Genomic DNA, 25,438 nt, shown 5'->3' on the forward strand with positions numbered 1-25,438 from the left:
CATAAAAATTCATACACACGTTCTTGGGGGCTGGTCCTAGACTCTGATGGAGTTTTTATAATTGGGCGGGGCAAAATGGCTCAACGGCGCCCCCTTGAAAATTTAAAATACCCCTCTCCATATGGGTTTTTTTGGAGTTCGAAGATGAAAATCGGTACACATAAAGAACACTTCGGGACGCACAAAAAAGTCTCTTGACACCATGACCTCAACCCAGCAGGAAGTCAGCCATTTCGTTTTTGGCGGCCAAATTTCAGTGCTTTCCACCATTGGTATGCGGATGAACTCGTGCTAGGGATTTCACCCGATCGACTTCATATCTGGTGGACCTCACCTCAAGACCATGATGATCAAAAGTTATAAGAGACTTTTCTCTAAGTTAAAGGGCGTGGCCTCTGTGGCTCGCCAAAGTTCGGTGGCGTTTGGTGAATTTGCCATGACATTTTGAATGGCTCTCACATCCACATACTTTATCCAAACATCTTCAAACTTCATGAGCATGATGAGGGCTCTGCCCTGAACGCCTCCATATGTCAAACTCCCGCCTTACTCGTGGCGCCCCCTGCTGGTAACAGGAAATAACCTGTTTGTACTATGACGTGTACTGGGGAGAAGAGGAGAGGGCATAGGAGGACTCTGGTACTCTTGGCTGCGCCGGCTGCGACTCCCGCGGGTCGCAAGGGGTGCGAGGGCCCGTCATCGCTGCTTGCAGCTTTAATTATTATTATTATTATTAGGGCCCGAGCACCGAGTGGTGCGAAGGCCCTATTGTAATTCTAATGTTTATTAGGGCCCGAGCACCGAGTGGTGCGAAGGCCCTATTGTTTTTCTAATGTTTATTATTATTATTATTATTATTATTATTATTATTATTATTATTATTATTATTATTATTATTATTCCTCCCAAACAACTGCATTTTTCAACCCCTTCCCATGCTCTAAAACGCCTGAAATTTTGCACAGTCATCAGGTCTGGTGAAAAATTTGATATTTTGTGGTCGTTGTAAATGGGGGGGGCAAAATGGCTCTGCAGCGCCCCCTTGAAATTTTCAAAACCCCCCTCCCATTGGGCTTAGTTTGTCATAGGTGCATGAAAATTGGTACATATGTTGATCATACCGAGACACACCAAAAAGTCTCTTGACACCATGACCTCAACCCAACAGGAAGTCCGCCATTGTGGTCGGAAGTTGGCGATTTTGGCGAATTACACCATTGGTATGCGGACGAACTCGTGCTAGGGATTTCACCCGATCCACTTCATATTTGGTGGACCTCACCTCAAGACCATGATGATCAAAAGTTATCACAGAGTTTTCTCTAAGTTAAAGGGCGTGGCCGCTGCGGCCCGCCAAAGTTTGGTGGCGTTTGGTGAATTTGCCATGACATTTTGAATGGCTCTCACGTCCACATACTTTATCCAAACATCTTCAAACTTTATGAGCATGATCAGGGCTCTGCCCTGAACGCCTCCATATGTCAAACTCCCGCCTTACTCGTGGCGTCCCCTGCTGGTAACAGGAAATGACCTATTTTTACTCTGAAGTGTACTGCTCCTTAATAGTTGACACCATCGGCTTGGTTTCTGCTCTACAACCTTCCCAACTACTTGGTGAAGCTACATTATAAAGGCCGTGAAGCTGGGTGCAATGGCATCTGTGTGGCGGCGCGGCAACTGACGATCCCTCGCCGTGAAATTACATTTGGATTTGTAATGACCTTAACCACCTCCTATGATCCTAAAAATTCATACACACGTTCTTGGGGGCTGGTCCTAGACTCTGATGGGGTTTTTGTAATTGGGCGGGGCAAAATGGCTCAACGGCGCCCCCTTGAAGATTTAAAATACCCCTCTCCATATGGGTTTTTTTGGAATACAAAGATGAAAATCAGTACACATAAAGAACACTTCGGGACGCACAAAAAAGTCTCTTGACACCATGACCTCAACCCAGCAGGAAGTCAGCCATTTTGTTTTTGGCGGCCAAATTTGAGTGCTTTCCACCATTGGTATGCGGATGAACTCGTACTAGGGATTTCATCCGATCAACTTCATATCTGGTGGACCTCACCTCAAGACCATGATGATCAAAAGTTATAAGAGACTTTTCTCTAAGTTAAAGGGCGTGGCCTCTGTGGCTCGCCAAAGTTCGGTGGCGTTTGGTGAATTTGCCATGACATTTTGAATGGCTCTCACGTCCACATACTTTATCCAAACATCTTCAAACTTTATGAGCATGATGAGGGCTCTGCCCTGAACGCCTCCATATGTCAAACTCCCGCCTTACTCGTGGCGCCCCCTGCTGGTAACAGGAAATAACCTGTTTGTACTATGAAGTGTACTGGGGAGAAGAGGAGAGGACATAGGAGGACTCTGGTACTCATGGCTGTGCCGGCTGCGACTCCCGCGGGTCGCAAGGGGTGCGAGGGCCCGTCATCGCTGCTTGCAGCTTTAATTATTATTATTATTATTATTTGTCCTCCCAAACAACTGCATTTTTCAACCCCTTCCCATGCTCTAAAACGCCTGAAATTTTGCACACTCATCAGGTCTGGTGAAAAATTTGATATTTTGTGGTCGTTGTAAATGGGGGGGGCCAAATGGCTCCGCAGCGCCCCCTTGAAAATTTCAAAACCCCCCTCCCATTGGGCTTAGTTTGTCATAGGTGCATGAAAATTGGTACACATGTTGATCATACCGAGACACACCAAAAAGTCTCTTGACACCATGACCTCAACCCAACAGGAAGTCCGCCATTGTGGTCGGAAGTTGGCGATTTTGGCGAATTACACCATTGGTATGCGGACGAACTCGTGCTAGGGATTTCACCCGATCCACTTCATATTTGGTGGACTTCACCTCAAGACCATGATGATCAAAAGTTATCACAGAGTTTTCTCTAAGTTAAAGGGCGTGGCCTCTGTGGCCCGCCAAAGTTTGGTGGCGTTTGGTGAATTTGCCATGACATTTTGAATGGCTCTCACGTCCACATACTTTATCCAAACATCTTCAAACTTTATGAGCATGATCAGGGCTCTGCCCTGAACGCCTCCATATGTCAAAGTCCCGGCTTACTCGTGGCGTCCCCTACTGGTAACAGGAAATGACCTATTTTTACTCTGAAGTGTACTGCTCCTTAATAGTTGACACCATCGGCTTGGTTTCTGCTCTACAACCTTCCCAACTACTTGGTGAAGCTACATTATAAAGGCCGTGAAGCTGGGTGCAATGGCATCTGTGTGGCGGCGCGGCAACTGACGATCCCTCGCCGTGAAATTACGTTTGGATTTGTAATGACCTTAACCACCTCCTATGATCCTAAAAATTCATACACACGTTCTTGGGGGCTGGTCCTAGACTCTGATGGGGTTTTTGTAATTGGGCGGGGGAAAATGGCTCAACGGCGCCCCCTTGAAGATTTAAAATACCCCTCTCCATATGGGTTTTTTTGGAATACAAAGATGAAAATCGGTACACATAAAGAACACTTCGGAACGCACAAAAAAGTCTCTTGACACCATGACCTCAACCCAGCAGGAAGTCAGCCATTTTGTTTTTGGCGGCCAAATTTGAGTGCTTTCCACCATTGGTATGCGGATGAACTCGTGCTAGGGATTTCACCCGATCAACTTCATATCTGGTGGACCTCACCTCAAGACCATGATGATCAAAAGTTATAAGAGACTTTTCTCTAAGTTAAAGGGCGTGGCCTCTGTGGCTCGCCAAAGTTCGGTGGCGTTTGGTGAATTTGCCATGACATTTTGAATGGCTCTCACGTCCACATACTTTATCCAAACATCTTCAAACTTTATGAGCATGATGAGGGCTCTGCCCTGAACGGCTCCATATGTCAAACTCCCGCCTTACTCGTGGCGCCCCCTGCTGGTAACAGGAAATAACCTGTTTGTACTATGACGTGTACTTGGGAGAAGAGGAGAGGACATAGGATGACTCTGGTACTTGGCTGCGCCGGCTGCGACTCCCGCGGGTCGCAAGGGGTGCGAGGGCCCGTCATCGCTGCTTGCAGCTTTAATTATTAGGGCCCGAGCACCGAGTGGTGCGAAGGCCCTATTGTTTTTCTAATGTTTATTATTATTATTATTATTATTATTATTCCTCCCAAACAACTGCATTTTTCAACCCCTTCCCATGCTCTAAAACGCCTGAAATTTTGCACACTCATCAGGTCTGGTGAAAAATTTGATATTTTGTGGTCGTTGTAAATGGGGGGGGCCAAATGGCTCCGCAGCGCCCCCTTGAAATTTTCAAAACCCCCCTCCCATTGGGCTTAGTTTGTCATAGGTGCATGAAAATTGGTACACATGTTGATCATACCGAGACACACCAAAAAGTCTCTTGACACCATGACCTCAACCCAACAGGAAGTCCGCCATTGTGGTCGGAAGTTGGCGATTTTGGCGAAATACACCATTGGTATGCGGACGAACTCGTGCTAGGGATTTCACCTGATCCACTTCATATTTGGTGGACCTCACCTCAAGACCATGATGATCAAAAGTTATCAAAGGCTTTTCTCTAAGTTAAAGGGCGTGGCCTCTGTGGCCCGCCAAAGTTTGGTGGCGTTTGGTGAATTTGCCATGACATTTTGAATGGCTCTCACGTCCACATACTTTATCCAAACATCTTCAAACTTCATGAGCTTGATCAGGGCTCTGCCCTGAACGCCTCCATATGTCAAACTCCCGCCTTACTCGTGGCGTCCCCTGCTGGTAACAGGAAATGACCTATTTTTACTCTGAAGTGTACTGCTCCTTAATAGTTGACACCATCGGCTTGGTTTCTGCTCTACAACCTTCCCAACTACGTGGTGAAGCTACATTATAAAGGCCGTGAAGCTGGGTGCAATGGCATCTGTGTGGCGGCGCGGCAACTGACGATCCCTCGCCGTGAAATTACGTTTGGATTTGTAATGACCTTAACCACCTCCTATGATCCTAAAAATTCATACACACGTTCTTGGGGGCTGGTCCTAGACTCTGATGGGGTTTTTGTAATTGGGCGGGGCAAAATGGCTCAACGGCGCCCCCTTGAAGATTTAAAATACCCCTCTCCATATGGGTTTTTTTGGAGTACGAAGATGAAAATCGGTACACATAAAGAACACTTCCTGACGCACAAAAAAGTCTCTTGACACCATGACCTCAACCTAGCAGGAAGTCGGCCATTTTGTTTTTGGCGGCCAAATTTCAGTGCTTTCCACCATTGGTATGCGGACGAACTCGTGCTAGGGATTTCACCCGATCAACTTCATATCTGGTGGACCTCACCTCAAGACCATGATGATCAAAAGTTATCAAAGGCTTTTCTCTAAGTTAAAGGGCGTGGCCTCTGTGGCTCGCCAAAGTTCGGTGGCGTTTGGTGAATTTGCCATGACATTTTGAATGGCTCTCACGTCCACATACTTTATCCAAACATCTTCAAACTTCATGAGCATGATGAGGGCTCTGCCCTGAACGGCTCCATATGTCAAACTCCCGCCTTACTCGTGGCGCCCCCTGCTGGTAACAGGAAATAACCTGTTTGTACTATGACGTGTACTGGGGAGAAGAGGAGAGGACATAGGAGGACTCTGGTACTCTTGGCTGCGCCGGCTGCGACTCCCGCGGGTCGCAAGGGGTGCGAGGGCCCGTCATCGCTGCTTGCAGCTTTAATTAGGGCCCGAGCACCGAGTGGTGCGAAGGCCCTATTGTAATTCTAATGTTTATTATTATTATTATTATTATTATTATTCCTCCCAAACAACTGCATTTTTCAACCCCTTCCCATGCTCTAAAACGCCTGAAATTTTGCACACTCATCAGGTCTGGTGAAAAATTTGATATTTTGTGGTCGTTGTAAATGGGGGGGGCAAAATGGCTCCGCAGCGCCCCCTTGAAATTTTCAAAACCCCCCTCCCATTGGGCTTAGTTTGTCATAGGTGCATGAAAATTGGTACACATGTTGATCATACCGAGACACACCAAAAAGTCTCTTGACACCATGACCTCAACCCAACAGGAAGTCCGCCATTGTGGTCGGAAGTTGGCGATTTTGGCGAATTACACCATTGGTATGCGGACGAACTCGTGCTAGGGATTTCACCTGATCCACTTCATATTTGGTGGACTTCACCTCAAGACCATGATGATCAAAAGTTATCACAGAGTTTTCTCTAAGTTAAAGGGCGTGGCCTCTGTGGCCCGCCAAAGTTTGGTGGCGTTTGGTGAATTTTCCATGACATTTTGAATGGCTCTCACGTCCACATACTTTATCCAAACATCTTCAAACTTTATGAGCATGATCAGGGCTCTGCCCTGAACGCCTCCATATGTCAAAGTCCCGCCTTACTCGTGGCGTCCCCTGCTGGTAACAGGAAATGACCTATTTTTACTCTGAAGTGTACTGCTCCTTAATAGTTGACACCATCGGCTTGGTTTCTGCTCTACAACCTTCCCAACTACTTGGTGAAGCTACATTATAAAGGCCGTGAAGCTGGGTGCAATGGCATCTGTGTGGCGGCGCGGCAACTGACGATCCCTCGCCGTGAAATTACGTTTGGATTTGTAATGACCTTAACCACCTCCTATGATCCTAAAAATTCATACACACGTTCTTGGGGGCTGGTCCTAGACTCTGATGGGGTTTTTGTAATTGGGCGGGGCAAAGTGGCTCAACTGCGCCCCCTTGAAAATTTAAAATACCCCTCTCCATATGGGTTTTTTTGGAGTATGAAGATGAAAATCGGTACACATAAAGAACACTTCCAGACGCACAAAAAAGTCTCTTGACACCATGACCTCAACCCAGCAGGAAGTCGACCATTTTGTTTTTGGCGGCCAAATTTCACTGCTTTCCACCACTGGTATGCGGATGAACTCGTGCTAGGGATTTCACCCGATCAACTTCATATCTGGTGGACCTCACCTCAAGACCATGATGATCAAAAGTTATAAGAGACTTTTCTCTAAGTTAAAGGGCGTGGCCTCTGTGGCTCGCCAAATTTCGATGGCGTTTGGTGAATTTGCCATGACATTTTGAATGGCTCTCACATCCACATACTTTATCCAAACATCGTCAAACTTCATGAGCATGATGAGGGCTCTGCCCTGAACGCCTCCATATGTCAAACTCCCGCCTTACTCGTGGCGCCCCCTGCTGGTAACAGGAAATAACCTGTTTGTACTATGACGTGTACTGGGGAGAAGAGGAGAGGGCATAGGAGGACTCTGGTACTCTTGGCTGCGCCGGCTGCGACTCCCGCGGGTCGCAAGGGGTGCGAGGGCCCGTCATCGCTGCTTGCAGCTTTAATTATTATTATTATTATTATTCCTCCCAAACAACTGCATTTTTCAACCCCTTCCCATGCTCTAAAACGCCTGAAATTTTGCACACTCATCAGGTCTGGTGAAAAATTTGATATTTTGTGGTCCTTGTAAATGGGGGGGGCAAAATGGCTCCGCAGCGCCCCCTTGAAATTTTCAAAACCCCCCTCCCATTGGGCTTAGTTTGTCATAGGTGCATGAAAATTGGTACACATGTTGATCATACCGAGACACACCAAAAAGTCTCTTGACACCATGACCTCAACCCAACAGGAAGTCCGCCATTGTGGTCGGAAGTTGGCGATTTTGGCGAATTACACCATTGGTATGCGGACGAACTCGTGCTAGGGATTTCACCTGATCCACTTCATATTTGGTGGACTTCACCTCAAGACCATGATGATCAAAAGTTATCACAGAGTTTTCTCTAAGTTAAAGGGCGTGGCCTCTGTGGCCCGCCAAAGTTTGGTGGCGTTTGGTGAATTTTCCATGACATTTTGAATGGCTCTCACGTCCACATACTTTATCCAAACATCTTCAAACTTTATGAGCATGATCAGGGCTCTGCCCTGAACGCCTCCATATGTCAAAGTCCCGCCTTACTCGTGGCGTCCCCTACTGGTAACAGGAAATGACCTATTTTTACTCTGAAGTGTACTGCTCCTTAATAGTTGACACCATCGGCTTGGTTTCTGCTCTACAACCTTCCCAACTACTTGGTGAAGCTACATTATAAAGGCCGTGAAGCTGGGTGCAATGGCATCTGTGTGGCGGCGCGGCAACTGACGATCCCTCGCCGTGAAATTACGTTTGGATTTGTAATGACCTTAACCACCTCCTATGATCCTAAAAATTCATACACACGTTCTTGGGGGCTGGCCCTAGACTCTGATGGGGTTTTTGTAATTGGGCGGGGCAAAATGGCTCAACGGCGCCCCCTTGAAGATTTAAAATACCCCTCTCCATATGGGTTTTTTTGGAATACGAAGATGAAAATCAGTACACATAAAGAACACTTCGGGACGCACAAAAAAGTCTCTTGACACCATGACCTCAACCCAGCAGGAAGTCAGCCATTTTGTTTTTGGCGGCCAAATTTGAGTGCTTTCCACCATTGGTATGCGGATGAACTCGTGCTAGGGATTTCACCCGATCAGCTTCATATCTGGTGGACCTCACCTCAAGACCATGATGATCAAAAGTTATCACAGAGTTTTCTCTAAGTTACAGGGTGTGGCCTCTGTGGCCCGCCAAAGTTTGGTGGCGTTTGGTGAATTTGCCATGACATTTTGAATGGCTCTCACATCCACATACTTTATCCAAACATCTTCAAACTTCATGAGCATGATGAGGGCTCTGCCCTGAACGCCTCCATATGTCAAACTCCCGCCTTACTCGTGGCGCCCCCTGCTGGTAACAGGAAATAACCTGTTTGTACTATGAAGTGTACTGGGGAGAAGAGGAGAGGACATAGGAGGACTCTGGTACTCATGGCTGTGCCGGCTGCGACTCCCGCGGGTCGCAAGGGGTGCGAGGGCCCGTCATCGCTGCTTGCAGCTTTAATTATTATTATTATTATTATTATTCCTCCCAAACAACTGCATTTTTCAACACCTTCCCATGCTCTAAAACGCCTGAAATTTTGCACACTCATCAGGTCTGGTGAAAAATTTGATATTTTGTGGTCGTTGTAAATGGGGGGGGCAAAATGGCTCCGCAGCGCCCCCTTGAAATTTTCAAAACCCCCCTCCCATTGGGCTTAGTTTGTCATAGGTGCATGAAAATTGGTACACATGTTGATCATACCGAGACACACCAAAAAGTCTCTTGACACCATGACCTCAACCCAACAGGAAGTCCGCCATTGTGGTCGGAAGTTGGCGATTTTGGCGAATTACACCATTGGTATGCGGACGAACTCGTGCTAGGGATTTCACCCGATCCACTTCATATTTGGTGGACCTCACCTCAAGACCATGATGATCAAAAGTTATCACAGAGTTTTCTCTAAGTTAAAGGGCGTGGCCTCTGTGGCCCGCCAAAGTTTGGTGGCGTTTGGTGAATTTGCCATGACATTTTGACTGGCTCTCACGTCCACATACTTTATCCAAACATCTTCAAACTTTATGAGCATGATCAGGGCTCTGCCCTGAACGCCTCCATATGTCAAACTCCCGCCTTACTCGTGGCGTCCCCTGCTGGTAACAGGAAATGACCTATTTTTACTCTGAAGTGTACTGCTCCTTAATAGTTGACACCATCGGCTTGGTTTCTGCTCTACAACCTTCCCAACTACTTGGTGAAGCTACATTATAAAGGCCGTGAAGCTGGGTGCAATGGCATCTGTATGGCGGCGCGGCAACTGACGATCCCTCGCCGTGAAATTACGTTTGGATTTGTAATGACCTTAACCACCTCCTATGATCCTAAAAATTCATACACACGTTCTTGGGGGCTGGTCCTAGACTCTGATGGGGTTTTTGTAATTGGGCGGGGCAAAATGGCTCAACGGCGCCCCCTTGAAGATTTAAAATACCCCTCTCCTTGGGTTTTTTTGGAATACAAAGATGAAAATCGGTACACATAAAGAACACTTCGGAACGCACAAAAAAGTCTCTTGACACCATGACCTCAACCCAGCAGGAAGTCAGCCATTTTGTTTTTGGCGGCCAAATTTGAGTGCTTTCCACCATTGGTATGCGGATGAACTCGTGTTAGGGATTTCACCCGATCAGCTTCATATCTGGTGGACCTCACCTCAAGACCATGATGATCAAAAGTTATAAGAGACTTTTCTCTAAGTTAAAGGGCGTGGCCTCTGTGGCTCGCCAAAGTTCGGTGGCGTTTGGTGAATTTGCCATGACATTTTGAATGGCTCTCACGTCCACATACTTTATCCAAACATCTTCAAACTTTATGAGCATGATGAGGGCTCTGCCCTGAACGGCTCCATATGTCAAACTCCCGCCTTACTCGTGGCGCCCCCTGCTGGTAACAGGAAATAACCTGTTTGTACTATGACGTGTACTGGGGAGAAGAGGAGAGGACATAGGATGACTCTGGTACTTGGCTGCGCTGGCTGCGACTCCCGCGGGTCGCAAGGGGTGCGAGGGCCCGTCATCGCTGCTTGCAGCTTTAATTTTTTATTTAATGTTGTTATTCTGGTATCATACTGAAGGTAAATTCAGGAAGCCATATCTTGTCCTTTCCACTGTAAATCACTTGTCGCTGGGAGAGACACTTTCCTCCTGAATTATTAAATCTACTGTCCTTGAGAGCAAGACAAAACATTGTCAAGGATGGCAATATTTTCCAGGGGAAAATTGCATTGTTTTTTAAAACCACCTGGAAGGTTAGAGTCAGTAGACAACCATAAGAGATGATAAGAGATAAGATAAGATAAGAAAATCCTTTATTAGTCCCTCATGCCGTATTAAGATTGATAGCACTGTATATTAAAATACCAAAACTCTTATTTACATTCATAAAAAATGAGTCTTGATTAATATTTGGTAAAGTGAAACACATGGCAAAGAAAGGGTTAAAGACAGAGTTATCCCTGATTATATCCCATGAACAGTCTCCGTCCCAGGCAGGAGAGGAGCATGTTGTTGTGAGTGAGATTGAGGTAAAGCTGTGGGTGGGAGCGAAGGATGGCAGGTAAGGGAATGGACTGTTGACAGCAATCTGACTGCAATCCATCAGTCCCTAAATTGTGTCGCAAGTAGCAAAAATGTTGCTCTCACTGTACACCCCACCACACTCATAAATATTCATCCGAGAAACTCATTTCTGTTAATATAAAAAATGTCTAAATGAACACATTTATGACTGATATTTCAATTTCCAGTGTGAAAATAGGACTTTTTGTGTGTTGACAGATTGCTAATGGTTGTATTTTCCCCTCTCCTCCTTTTCCCATTTCAGTTGTGCTGCTGGATACGACGTCTGTGCTTGGAGAGCTTGGATGGAAGACATATCCTATAAACGGGGTAAGAGGGGCAACTCTCCTCTCGATTATATTTCATTTGGTCTTACTTTCTAGTGTTCAAAATGCATGGCAATTGTTGCATCAATAAGATCGTTTATATTGATGTTAACAGGTCAGAATGGGCAGCAGTGATCTGTTTCATTTTCACATCCTTGTTTTTGCTCAGACCTCTCTGCCCTCATGGGAAATACTGTAACTTGGAGACAGATAATGAGCTGTGGTCTCTAAGGAGGTTCCCCTTGTGCTGTTCAATCTGCCCTTATCAATTCCTGTCCTATTTTTGTCACTTTAGGGCCACAGAAATATTTCACTCACTCTTTCAATGTTAGCAGGAAATTGTATAGATCAGTCGGTCAGTCAGCCGAGGCCATATTTACAAAACTAATTGCAACATTCAATATCAATATTTTGACTATATTATCTGCACATTTATTATACATCGTATAACTGGCAAGACAACCATCTTAATTGGCCATAATGAAATCCACCTCCAAAATACCTGGCAGTTTTCCATCTGCCATCCCCCCAGTTCTTCAGGGCACAGAAAAACTGAATTTGAAAAAAATAGCCATGTTCCAGAAGCTTAATGTTTGAGCCTCCAATTTATCTCCAGATGCCTCTGTTACTAGAGAACCAATGACTGCATGAACTGTACCTCATTCTGAATTTTTGTCAGTCAGCTACCCCAAAGGGGTATTTTCATTTTGTTCTGGCAGTAAGTGCCTCCAGCTCCACAGCAGAATCCTGTCCAGCTGAAAGTCTGAGAAACAGCAGCAAGTGCCAAGCTGAAAGTATACTGGCATCATAAAATATAGATGTGCTGACAACAAACTGTCCTCAGATCAAAACCTCCATGTTTTGATCTCTGTACTGTCAGATTACCTGAAGGACTGATTGAAAATGTCTTCTTGTAAGGTGGAATGGGCTGACTTACACTTCTGTGTGTTCAATTGTACTGTACTGGTCTTGTCTCCGTACCCATTAACTTTGGCACAACCCAATTCAAGAAGGAGACTTATTATAGGAAAAAAGGCAGAGGCTCTGCTGCTATGTCCAAGCCGCTATCACTGTGTTCGGCCCTTGTCTGGACATGTTTAATCCCCATTTTCCCTGAATATAAGGGTTACCCATCAGTGGTTTCTTGTCAGGAAAATGCCTGGGGAGTTTAACCTTCTTTTATGTTGCACCTTTCAAAATGTCAAGTATGAAGTACTTTTCTTAATGAGGTAACTGCTTGCATTTGCAGTTTTGACTTGTGCCACACCTTATCAGTTGAGATTTCTTGAGTAGTTTATTTATTTTTGCTTTTTTTTTTTGTAATCTTGACATAATAGAGATTTATAAATAAGTAAATATAACCCTTGGCATATTTTTTTCAGTATTTTATTTTAAGTGATCTAGGCCATTGCCCTCTGTACATTCATGGTTACGGAGCAGGAATTGCTAGAAGCTAATGCAACATGACTTTCCATGCTATAAATTCTCCCAAATGTAAACATTGTGTAATATAATGCTATCCAACTTCAAGTTAATAATACAGGGTTGCAAAATAATCATTGACTCTGTTACATCATTATCTGTAGTGCCAGAACTTTGAATACGTTTCCAAAATAGGAAAAAAGAATTGAAGTATTTTTTTTTTAACACAACCAAGCATATCTTATCTATGTGGATTTTATATCCCTGAACACTGACGCTGTCCTCTGTTCATTCATATACAAATATTCAGCCTGTGCTGAAAACCTTTGGAAGCAGAGGCAAAAACTCTTTTTTTTGTCCAAGTTGTCCTATAATATGTGGACTGCCACATACAGGCCAAATGATAGCATTCCTGGGCAGCTCTGTGAAAATAATGCTGTGAATAGCTAAGTCACGTGGTGACTGTGCAGTAACCCTGTAACTGTGAAAGCTGAGGACTCAGCGTGTTGAATACTTACAGTAGTAGTTGTCAACAACACAGAGTAAGGATATTAGCTAGCTGAAAACAAAGCTATCAATTTTCAGTTTGTTCAGCTTGAAGTATGACATCATGATTTAACATTCAAAATGTTATCATGAGAAAGTAAAATATCTGTTAAAAATGTTTAAAAAATAGGTAAGTAGTGAGAGATTATAAGAATCAGAAAAACAAAAGCAACTACTGATGTCTGTGGTGTTGTTCAGTGACTGTGGCAGTAAACTTTGTTCGTTTGTTTTTTGAGCTCTGCAGTGTTTCTGCATCCCCCTCTATCCATACTCTCTGTGGGTTTTGACTTTAAATGATCCTCTGCTGGAGGATCCCTTAGGTGCCCCCCCCCTTCTCTGTCTCTCTATCTCTCTCTGCAAGGCCCTCTGTGGCCCATATCAGGGTTATGGAGGTGATTACATCATGTAGGTCGTGGTGACAGCCGCCCACAGCGTTGAGGAAGAGGAGAGGGGGAGGCTGCTGCCTCCATGATTGAGCTGTCAGCCCTCTCCCCTCCTCACTCATCCACTATCCTCTGATTTACCATTAATATTTAAGGTATCGAGGTGAGAGGGCCTGAGGGAAGGTGTGAAGATCTGGGGAGGTAAAATAGTTTAAATCCCCCTTACTACCTGGGAGTCAGCAAGAGGAAGTCAATCCCCACCATATTAGACACAGCCTGGTATCAGGCCGATACAGCAGCACACCATGTAGCTGCCTATCAGAGTTGCACACTGGTTCTTGTTCCGGATATAAACTGCTGTCTGTCAGACCCACCCAATACACATCTTAAAATAATTTTATATGCAGTAAATGCTCCAACATGATTACCTGGTGATGAGTTTGGCGGGAATATAGCTCATCATATGATGTGAAATTGAAGGTGAAGTAGAAACTGAGGTGTATGTTCATGAATGTATTTTTATCAAAAGCCAGTAAATAACTCTTGTAACAAGAGGACGGTGAGTGGTTGTGTAGAAGAGGAAAGTAAACCACAAGTACACTTGTGCGGTCTGCCAGCATCACAACGCTGTGGTAAGACACTGGATATGGAAAGTGTAAGTCCCACCGAATCTAAAAATATGTACATCATGTCTTTATATACAGATTTGGCTGAGTTATGACTCAGAGAAGAAGTAACATTAAAATACCTACTGTTCCATTATTTTTAGAACACTGACATGCACCTGTCCCTTTCACCTTTCTCAATGTCTTTGGCTCAGGTCTCTCACTCTGTTTCCCTCTAGTTCAACTCGCCCATGCCCCCCTTGAGATGCTCCTTTGTTCCACACACACACACACACACACACACACACACACACACACACACACACACACACACACACACACACACACACACACACACACACACATACAAAATCTGATATTACACTCAGTAACTCAAACTTGTGAGATATGGTTGTTTTCCTACAAAAACCTAAGATTGAAGCACAATATAATATTACTTCTGAGCAGGTTACAACATAAAGGTTTACAGCAGTCCTCCTCTTCTTTACAACACATTCTCCAAAAGCAAATTTGTCCTTTTTATGACACAAAAAGACTCATGCTAAATCCTTGCTTTTCTTTGCTTTCTTGTTCACATCTTTGCATTTGAGAGACTCTTATGGTACAAGTCATAGGTAAGATTGAGCTATTAGTCTGGGTAATGTCATGTTCATCCACAATGCTGGACCGTAAATTCTTTGCAATGGTCACACACTTTGGTATGTTCATCCCAGTTACCTGGGAATACTTTTAATTACGGAGAAAATTTCAGAGAAAGACTGAGACACTCAATTTGTGCTTGGTCTCCCCCATCCCTAGAATGCATTTCCCTGTGGGTCCACATCCAAGGCATCTCCAGCACAGTGGAAAGCTGTAAGCAGATGTTTACACACTGTAAACACAATAATAAAAATGTCTTGGTCATGCACAGCCTTCAGTGCAAGGTGCCCTTTGATTATTTTATACCTGCTCTGCTTAGAAAGTAAGGAGACCTGTTTCAAATAGCCTGCAAGGGAAACCATGCAAGGAGGACTGTTGTTATGTTTGTTAATGACTTTACCGAATGTGGGAATATCCTCGGAGTTAGAAAACACATTCACCCTCAAAGGTTTCACTCATTAGATTTGTGCATATTGAATAGGAATTGATCTATACCACGTCTTTCAAGGACTTTGACTCCGCAAACTTTTTCCTCTAGTAGAAGATAATTGTGTGTGTCTGAGAATGCCAAAGGCAATACAAAGGAAATGACACTTTAAAGGAAAAGATGTTGAGAGGTTGTTTTTCATGAGGGAAAGATTTGTGTCTCTATTCTCGGTCTTTCCCTCCATGTTCTAAAATGCTGAATAGTGATGAAGAACAGGGCGTCAAAGGGGTAAATGAGAGGGAGAGACAGAAAGAGTAGAAGGGAAAGAGGGTTGAATTGGCATCTGCAAGCAGCCACAATAAGCTCCACTCAAAATGGGCAGACACACTGCTGAAATATGCATGAGTCATTTCCCAGTGGTGTGGGGGGGGAGCAAAGGGAGGAGCGCTTATTTATTAAATTACATGAAACAGCTTTAAGGGATTAAGAATGCGTAATATTTCCTTATGCTTTCATTCATTGACATTATAATGGCAACTGAGCATAGGCAGGTCTGACAACAAAGAATGATAGTTGTCCATCATAAAGGGAGCGAGTAATCCTGTTTTTATCTATTGTCAGAGATCCCAAGCAACCAATAAGTCACATCTACCAGGGGCGTATAAACGCAGCGTTATGTAAGCACAGCGCTGGCACATTGGTTTACTGCTGCCGGAACACTGCTCAGTCAAATATTAGACTGTGCATCCTCGATACCTCACAAGTGTTCAGCTCAGAGCAAAGCATTTGTCTCAGAGTGTGGTGTGCGCAGATGTGTTTGTGAAGAGGTGTGGGGGCGAGTGCAGATTGTATTTAAGATTATTGTTTTGTTTTTTTGTTTTTTTTTAATAACAGTCAGCCACTGTATCATCACTGTCACTTGTGATATGGAAATGATGCAGGTCGTTGTATTTTGAATGAAACTGAAATTCAATGCGATAATCAAAAAGCTGCTATGTGTAGGGGTGAATGCAACAGCATCAGCAGCAAATACTCACTGCTGCAAATAGTCCCCAACAAATTCTCTTTGTGTGTCTGAAGATTCATGTCTTCAGAAGAAATTAACTAATTGACTTGATGCTGCACACCGGCTTGTGGAGTCATAACATATTCCAAAACACACCAGTGTATTGTTTTTGTGGAATTTGTTGACCTTAGGAGAAAAAAAAAAAGATTTATCGTTATTTTTGTCTTCAGTTTGCTTCAGTACAAATGTATCAGTATCAGCCTTGAAAGACCTTGCTCTTGCCCATTAAGCTTTGGATGCCAAATTGTTTTGGTAGCTTTGCCTTCCCCCCATGCAGCCTCCCACTGTGTTATTGTGTGATTCTGCACCATGATAATACCTAGCTTTCTTTATCATTCCCCCAATGCAACAAGAGTAAGCCGCTAATCGACATAAAGTCCTCAGAACAAATCGGTCTGTCAGTTTTGGGAAAAGTTTTCAGAGGATTGCTGTCAGATTTAGCCTTTGAGTTTGGGGGATGGCGGGATGGCAGGAAAAACACAGAAATGAAATGAGAGAGAAGAATAAGAAATCACATAGAGAAATATAAGAGGACATGTCAGGGACTGATTGGAGAGTAAAAATGAATAAAATTACTGACACACAAAAACATATTCCAGTTCTCACACCCTCAGGAAGGCATTTGCACACTCTCTCAAGCCTTCAATACTAATCCTTAATCTTTTTCTTGCAATATTTAACCACAGTAATTGATTGCAACTACATGACCTAAGGCTTATCTCAAAGCACTTCCTCCATCCCTAATACTATTAGCCTTGACAGTGAGACTGAACAACGGAGAGGAAGAGAGAGGAAAATCTGTATGTCAGTGTCCTTCATAGCTCAGATAAACTTCTCTAAGGCATGCTGCTGAGTGATGGCCGGCAGCGCTGTGAGAAAGGGGGGGGGGGGTGGGGGGGATAATCCAGAATCACTCAACTTCTCCCCATGGAGACTCTAATATAAAAAAGGTATGATGATTTAGCACACCAGTGTTCGTCTCAGGGACCTCTGCCATAACCGGGCTTAAGCAGTGCCGGGGGATTCCTTAATTGGCTTGTTTCTTGTCAGGGACACACCGAGGCCGATATCTAATGCGCTCCCACTCGCCATCTCGCTGACAGCAGAACATATACTGACAGCTTTTTGGGCTAACCCTTACCGTGTGAGGAATGCAGCAAAGCTGAGAGAAAGAGAAAGAGCAGGAGGGAAGTACCGGATGGATGCAAATGGAAAAAAGAGGTGAAAATGAACAGAAGAGGGAGGAGGTTATTAGTGCCTAGCTGAACACAAGAGCTGAATACATGAATATGGGAAGTGCTGGCAACCAAGGAGAGAAAACAGAGTATGTCGTTGCTGTAAGAGTTTAGACAGACAGACTTATGTGTCTTTTCATGAGTGAAAAGCTCCAGAAATCTATTCAGATGCAAACAGGTCAATAGTACAGCCTTGATAAAGAATACTTTGGGGTGAGGTTTCAAGACAATAAAATTAAAAAAAAACACAACAGTGGCACCACACAATACCCAATTTATTTCTAACATTTTAATACATTTGCAGACCTATTTTTAGAACTATTAAAGGTTCATTGTTCATTGTTCATTGATGATCACCATAATTGTTTGTCATGTCAATATGCATTGTGCAACAATGCCATTCTAACTTCAAATGAGGGAGAAAATAGTCCTGATATCATGCAAACATGCTCTCAGAATCTAAAATGAGGCATTAGCAGTCTGAGTTTGCTAAGTCAAGAGGGTATCTTCATCCCAGTGGTCGTGTGTAGGTTTATTGTTAGAGGTGTGTTCTGGCAGCATTGTGCATGGTTGGGTTCTGATGGGTCGTTCCATTTTGGGATTCAGTTCATGACTGATGAAAAACAAAAAAACAAACAAATAAATAAATAAATAAATAAGCAGGTTTCTCATTTTGCTGGCACTGAACATCACCTTTGCCAAGAGAAATGAAATAGGATTGGTGGCAGATCGTTTCGGCTGTAACTAAATAACCCAATGGCTGAAGTGAAATTTGCCTCATGTAGTTAGTCTCTTAAGGCGGTGTCAGCCAAAGATTGAAGAGAGAAGCACCAATCTGTAGTACCACTCTTGGATTTTTTATTTTATTTATATGACAGAATATCACAAGGGGCTTAATCTAAATGAGAAAAAATAAAAATCAGAAAGAAAAAACAAAAAAAAACGAGCTCACCATGGTTGACAGTCTGACAAATTGTGCACTTATAGTCCAATTTAAAGACACCAATCAGGGAGATTTTCACACATCACGTACATATTTTGAATTACCCGGTTAAACTTTCACACATGTTATGCTGATATTTTAAGCTTCTTTGTCCAGTAGATCTAAATCAAGACCTCCAGTATTTGGAGCAAGCAGCTCATGAAAATGAGATGTGCTGCGTAAATGGACTACACCTGTTCCCGGGTGTCAGATGCACATACTTTATCTAATGCTTCTGCTTTTTGCTAATGCTGTAATGCTTATCTCATTTTCAGGTCATGAATATTAATTAAGGATTCATTTTTCAAAAATGCTATACCCCCCCCCCCCCCCCCCCCCCCCTTTCCATGTGTGATATTTTATCATGTTTGCAAATGAATAAATTAGATCTGCATTTTACTGTAGATGTTTCTTTAAATCATCTGGACATGATTTGCATATATCAGCCAATGTTGGTTTGGGAAATTGTTATCTGGTAACTGCTTCTGTAACATAGCACAGGAGGACATATTTATTTCTTGCTGTGAATTACACTGTAAGTTCAGTGTTGAGCCCTGTGGAAAGCCCTGTGGAAACCATTCCTCAAGTGTCAGAGTAATTTTAGTGAACAGGAAGTGATAGAAAACCCGCTCTCTCTATCTCTCTCCAGCTGTCCTTGTCTCCAGAAGGGGGGGGGGGGGGGGTTGATTTAAGTTGATCCAACAAATGCTGACAGAAAGACAGACAGAAAAATAAAGAAAGGTTAGAGAGACAGACAGCCGGACAGTGAGAGGTTAAAGCCAGGAAACCATTCATTTTTAATGCCTGCTAATAGGTTGTTAGACTAGCAGTTATGTAGTTAGACATGCAGTTATACCAGCATTCAAGCAGTCAATCATGTGTTAGCACAGACAGGCAGATAATCAGAAGTTATATATTCAGACGGTAGGGCAGACATTAAGATAGAAAGACATAGTCAGAAGGAGACTTACGTCTTCGTGTCCTAGCAAAGTGTACACACATGCTGTAAACTATAGTCTCTAAAGGTTTTTTCTGCAGTTCCATAATGAATTGGTGATCTTGAAAGATCTTCTAACTTCTTTAATAAGATCCTTCAATGTTGTTTGCTTTTTATTAACTGGTAGACTAATCAAATGAATAGATAAATGGTTTGGCAAACAATGTATTCTTAAATCTTTGTTTAGAAGTTGCATCTAGAAACGGGGTGCTTGCTTTGCTGGCACATAAAGTAAAATCTAAGATTTTTTTGTTGCTCTGTTAGGGTGGGGACACTGAAATAATGGGTGAACTGCTATCACACACACACACACACACAAACATTCATAGGAACACTTTGCTTTGTCTCTTTTTTTCTCTCTCACACATATTGCATACACTTGGCAAACAGACATGCACAGACAGAGAAAATCATGCACAATCAAGTTCACATACAGATTTTTTTTCTCACTCATCATCAGTTCCTCTCTGTACATGCACACACACACACAGGAATACACACACACACACACTACTGCACACATTCTCATCTGCACACTAAAACAACAGTGAGGTGGCCCAGTTAGAGGAAACCTGCCCAAGGTCACGGTCCTTTATCTCTAGCAGGCTGTTTACTCCTGTCTGTTTCACTTGACTTGCATCAGAAAAATATATTACAGTGACACTGACGCATGTCTGCTGTATTCCAAGCCTAAACCTCAACTCTGCACTTTTCTAGCCATGAATTTATTGCAGTGCCAGCAGACTGATCATAGCCCCAAAAAGACATTACTAGTTGGTCACACCATGCAGAGAAACACTTGGCTAACCCAGGCAAGAAACATGGAAGTATTAGTGGATGTATATATAGCATTGGTTGTAATTGTTTTCAGAGACATAGATTTGTTGATGCTAAATTGTGGTCATGATGCATAGTCACAATTCTGGAGTTGATTGTGGTGCTGTACATTTAGAGATGGATTCTATCCAGTTATTTTTTTTTCTTTTACCTTGCATTAAAGTTATTTAAATTCGGTCTTTTGTGTCAAAATATTTTAATACCTTTAATCCCTGACAAGCTCCATCTACATAATCCTGCTAAATGATGTGCTGCCTTTAGAATATTGCTGACATTTCAGATGTGTGAGTGGAGAAATCATTTAAATGTGCTTTGGGAAGACTTAGTTATCAGTAACATTAGTTTTGTCAAAAAACAGCACCAAAACTTGTCTCATGTACTTTAAGGAGCAACCCTTGAAATTTTTGTTTGAATTTCGGTGGAGAGTATTATGCTTTATCTTTGTTGAATTGTGAACCATAAATGCGTTGAAGAAACCAACCTATTAATTGTCACTGGAGCAACTGTGAAAAGTATCAATTGTCCATGCCCTGGATAACACTCTCTGGTGTCTTTCTAGACTGTCAAAATATTGTACATAAATCTGATTTCAGCTTTCTTAGATACTAACAGTTTTAAATCCAGTATTAGAAAGCGATCTTCCTCTTGGAAGGTAGACTGGCTCTTTCTATCAACATCTTTCTTTGTCTCCCAGATTATGTGTGGTTGATTGAAACAGGATTTTTCTTTGGAGCTGTCTATATAGTTTTGTAATAGCTTTGTGCCTAGCAGAGCAATCGCAGTGCTCCATCAAGCTCTGACACATCCATTTGTCACACTCTCTGTGGTCAGATAGAAAACCAAGGGAAGATCCATGCGCGCAGATACACACATGCACACACACTGAGATGTAACTCCAGGAAATGTGTCCCTGCATATGGTGTTATCGTATTTTGATGTCAAAACAGAACAAAATGCATCTTCACCTGTTTTATTGTTTGGATATGGACATGTCAGTGAACTGTTGAAACAGCCATTGATGAAAATCCAATCTGACACTTGGAACTGGAAAAGAAAATGTTCCAGAGATTGATCAACACAGAGTTGCCTTTTTTACTACTTCTGATCAATGGAGCCAATGAAGTAACAAGCTAAAATGGAAAATGCATTATCAGAAGATTAGGTCATTTGTGTTTGGCGCTTATGATTAAATTACTGAAATGATTCCTTTAGTACCAGTCACCCTTTTTCCATATTTTTGCATATAAGAAAAGAGGCTAGCATTGCTGGAGAAAACCAAAGCCACCATAACATTAATAATGAATACAAATAGAATAAAAATGAAAACAATGAGATGAAAAAGGAGAAGGTAGTGTTGTATAATTTATTCTTATTTTATTTTTAACACCTTTAATTTTCTGAAGGATTTACAGCACATGAACTCAGAAAGCAGGAGCAGGAAAATGTTTCGCTTTGGTCCAGTTCCAGTGCCCAGTCCTGAGCCCTGAACCCTCATAGGCTTTGACTGATGTCACCTGTGTGATGAGTGAGTGCAGAAGAATGTTCAAATCAAATGTCTGAGGACTGGGACAGCACTTTGTGAAACCACACTACTTGAACAGAGACATTTCTGAATTCATTTGCACGCTTGGTCCATGTTTATAAGCAATTTAATGCATTTACTAGACAGCAGAGAGCTGAGAGGGAGGCAAGAAAGGGATGGGGAATGACATGTGATAAAGGTTCCCAGCTAAAATGAACCAGGGACTTTGTGGTTCATAGTCAACACCTTAACCTCTAAGCCACAAGGACATTCCTTCATTGGTCTTTTTTAACCTAACAGTGCTATGCACTGTGGGTATTCCCCCGAGCAGAGTCTGCAGAAGTGTGCATAAGTTGCAGAAAAAGTTAACCAGAGAGGCCTCAAGCACTTGCTGATTTCACAGAGGGACATCCCTGAGCCTTTGTGAACCTGGGGCATGTTTGTAAGTCTATGAGTCTGTGAGATGGTGACAGTGGAACTGGCTCTGGCTTTTAGTGCTATATTTTAGTTACCACCTGATTCAGATCTGCTTTACTGTTGACAGGTTTCACAAAAACCTCTCAATAATCAATTGTTAACAATTAACAAGTATGTTTAAAAACTGTCAAATGAATTTTATATGCAAAATAAAACGAATTAATTTGAATTATGGTATATTTTGCCCACCAACATGTAGCCTTCACTGTTTTACAAATAACACTAGATAATTATTCTACTGAACATTATTACAATTGAATTATGTTCAGTAGAACAGTAGGGGGGGGGGGGGGCAGACCGACTTAGAAACCCACTTTACCATCAGTCCTCTCTAACATACTGTAGATAGCAACATAAAGTATCAGTTTTCACTCTTAGAGATAATAGCCCCGTAATATGTCTGTGTGACACTTCCCTCCCACCTGCACTCTTCCATCACTCACCATCTCTCTCCCACAATTCAGTGCCATCGTTCATGACACGTTGTTGCATCTCAGCAGGAGTTCATACAATAAAGATGACCACAAGCCATCTCTGTTGCACATGGATTACACCCTTTACATCCACCGATGCTGCGGCATCAGTACACCGTTGCAGCTAGTGAAGGTCATGAATCCTGTCATGCCGAAAATTGAAATGGGTCCCATACATATTCAGAAAGTCAAATGGTTTCTAGGGGGTTCAAATAATTTGCATCCATATTCATAGTATGTGTCTATCCCAGTCTCATGATCAGAAGGAGACAGAGAGGTGGACATTTGATATCAGAGCCTATTTGTCTTTTTGGCTGAGTAGAGTTCACATGTCTCTGTGTAAAATTGCAGGGGGGTTATGGAGAAGTCCATCCTTTTCATCTCATTCAATCTGAATATAAGTCACCACTCACCTCCCAAACCCCCCTAATACCAATTCAAAGTGGTGGCAGGTGTGGATGGATTGTAGTTCTGCTCCATGTAGAAACAAAATGCTGGGCTAGAAGATTGATCACAGCACTGCAGGACAAAACCTCATCCTTTCTCCCTCCCCTTTTCTCTCTTTCACCCTTGGTATCAATTTACTAAACCCCCAACGTAGCCAAGTCCCCATATCTAATATCATTTGTCTCCAAGCCTTTCAAAACCCACTTATAATCTACATATCTAGGGAGAAGCAAAGATAGATCACTGGCAAATACATAATTGTTACTTGGGCCATGTGATAAATTATTGAATGGAAGTCACCAGACTATCAGCTTAGAGGGCACACTTATGAATGATTCTCTAATATGGAGTGTTTGGATAATTTAGAAGCTATGGGAACGTTTGACTATTATGGACATAGTACAGTAAATGGCAGCTTTACACGTTCAACCACATTGATATGGCCATTTGTCCTAAAAACTGGCATGAAAGCCTGTACTGTGTAGTCAAATGTACTATAATAGAATATTTCTAAGCCATTCTGTGTGTGTGTGTGTGTGTGTGTGTGTGTGTGTGTGTGTGTGTGTGTGTGTGTGTGTGTGTGTGTTTCCTCATTTATATTCTTCTCCTTCTTCAAAGAAATGGTGTTAGAGCTGTGATAGAAGAGAGACAGGGTCACTTGGCTAAGATTCATCCCCCGAAGATCCACAGTTTATCCTCTCCATCTCTTTTACAAGCAGAGACAGAGGGATGGGGGAGAGAAACATCTTGTTTCCTTCTCACCTCTTAGGTCAGTCTAAATCCTGGATCCTATATGAGAAGGTGGATGGGGGCGTTCGAGGTCAGAAGATGGTGCCTACAAGGGGGATATGGTTTCATTGGAGATGAATGTTTTGTCTGGCAAGCTCTCTAAAATGCACTTAACATTTTATACAAATTCTGAGGACGCTGAAAGCTGTGCCTCACCACATGCTTTCTCTGTCTATCTCTTTGCTGCTTTCTCTGTCCTAATTGATCGAGCAGGCCAGGCTATCCCGTATTGTCTGCACTCATTTCCAGTCAGGCTTGTTTAAGCATTACAGACTGGAATCATATGGCTTTGCTAAGGGGAATATGTCTCCTAGTGTTACCAGAAAGACAGGCAGACATGGGTGAGAGAAAGCTACTCGCTAACGTAAGATCCAGAAGACGAACCTGAAACAATGCTGTGCATCCTGGAAGCTGCTCTTGAATTTCCTAAGGGAAATTTGGACTAAGCTTTAATGTGCTGCTTCTTTTAGATGTCTGAAGCTATTTTATAACTATTTTAACATTTGATTTGCATCTACTAACTGAATGTAATGTGTGCAGTCATAAGGCCTTACAAATCTGTTGAATATATAACCTACCTCATCTGTCCCATGCATGCCATACCTTTTCTCATATTATTGCCCATATTGTACCCTATGCTCTACCAGGTTTCTTTAGATCAATAAAGGTAATCAAATGCATGGAACACTAATCCAGCTGACTTATGGAAAGCCTACGGTTGGTAATGGACCTGGTCTTGAGTAATTCCATTGGAGGCACATTTAAGCACAAATACTCTATTCTGTCAGCATTTAAAAACCTGTTTCTTCTGTTAAATACATCCAATGACCCTTTGCTGATTGGCTTCTTTTCTGAAGCTAATCAACAAAGGGTCTTCTTTGTGTTCTTTCCTTTAACTAAGTTAATTACATTATTTGTTCTATCCTTTTTCATTAAACAGTTTGAGGACAGACGAAGCACCATGTTTCCTTCCATTTCATTCTCTATTTAAATATTTAACACAAATAATTGGTCCGGGGCAGCAAGCTGCAGCGGTTGCCTTTCAGCAAGATGGCCCTAGATTTGAATCTGTTGAGCAGCAAGAACGAGTTTACATGTTTTCCTCATGTCTGCAGGTCAGGTAAATTGGAGACTGCAAATTACCTCTATGTGTGACTGTGAGTGCGAATGGTTGTCTATGTGCCAGCCCTGTAATAGGCTGGTCTCTCGCCTAGTACATGATGGGATATAGAGTACCCCCCCCCCACAACCTTGCCC

The 25,438-nt window shown here is 42.9% G+C and overlaps 1 protein-coding gene across 2 annotated transcripts in view; it reads left to right on the plus strand.

Annotated features, from left to right (window-relative positions):
- LOC121194083 (ephrin type-A receptor 6-like) overlaps nucleotides 1–25,438 on the plus strand; it is a 177,389-nt gene that overhangs the window by 10,851 nt on the left and 141,100 nt on the right. For both annotated transcript variants that reach the window (XM_041056666.1, XM_041056667.1), the window contains exon 2: nucleotides 11,253–11,317. In XM_041056666.1, the coding sequence (XP_040912600.1) occupies nucleotides 11,253–11,317 (65 nt within the window). The remainder of the gene's footprint in view (nucleotides 1–11,252; nucleotides 11,318–25,438) is intronic.

This window comes from Toxotes jaculatrix, chromosome 15, assembly GCF_017976425.1.
Source record: "Toxotes jaculatrix isolate fToxJac2 chromosome 15, fToxJac2.pri, whole genome shotgun sequence".
NCBI classification, from domain to species: domain Eukaryota; kingdom Metazoa; phylum Chordata; class Actinopteri; family Toxotidae; genus Toxotes; species Toxotes jaculatrix.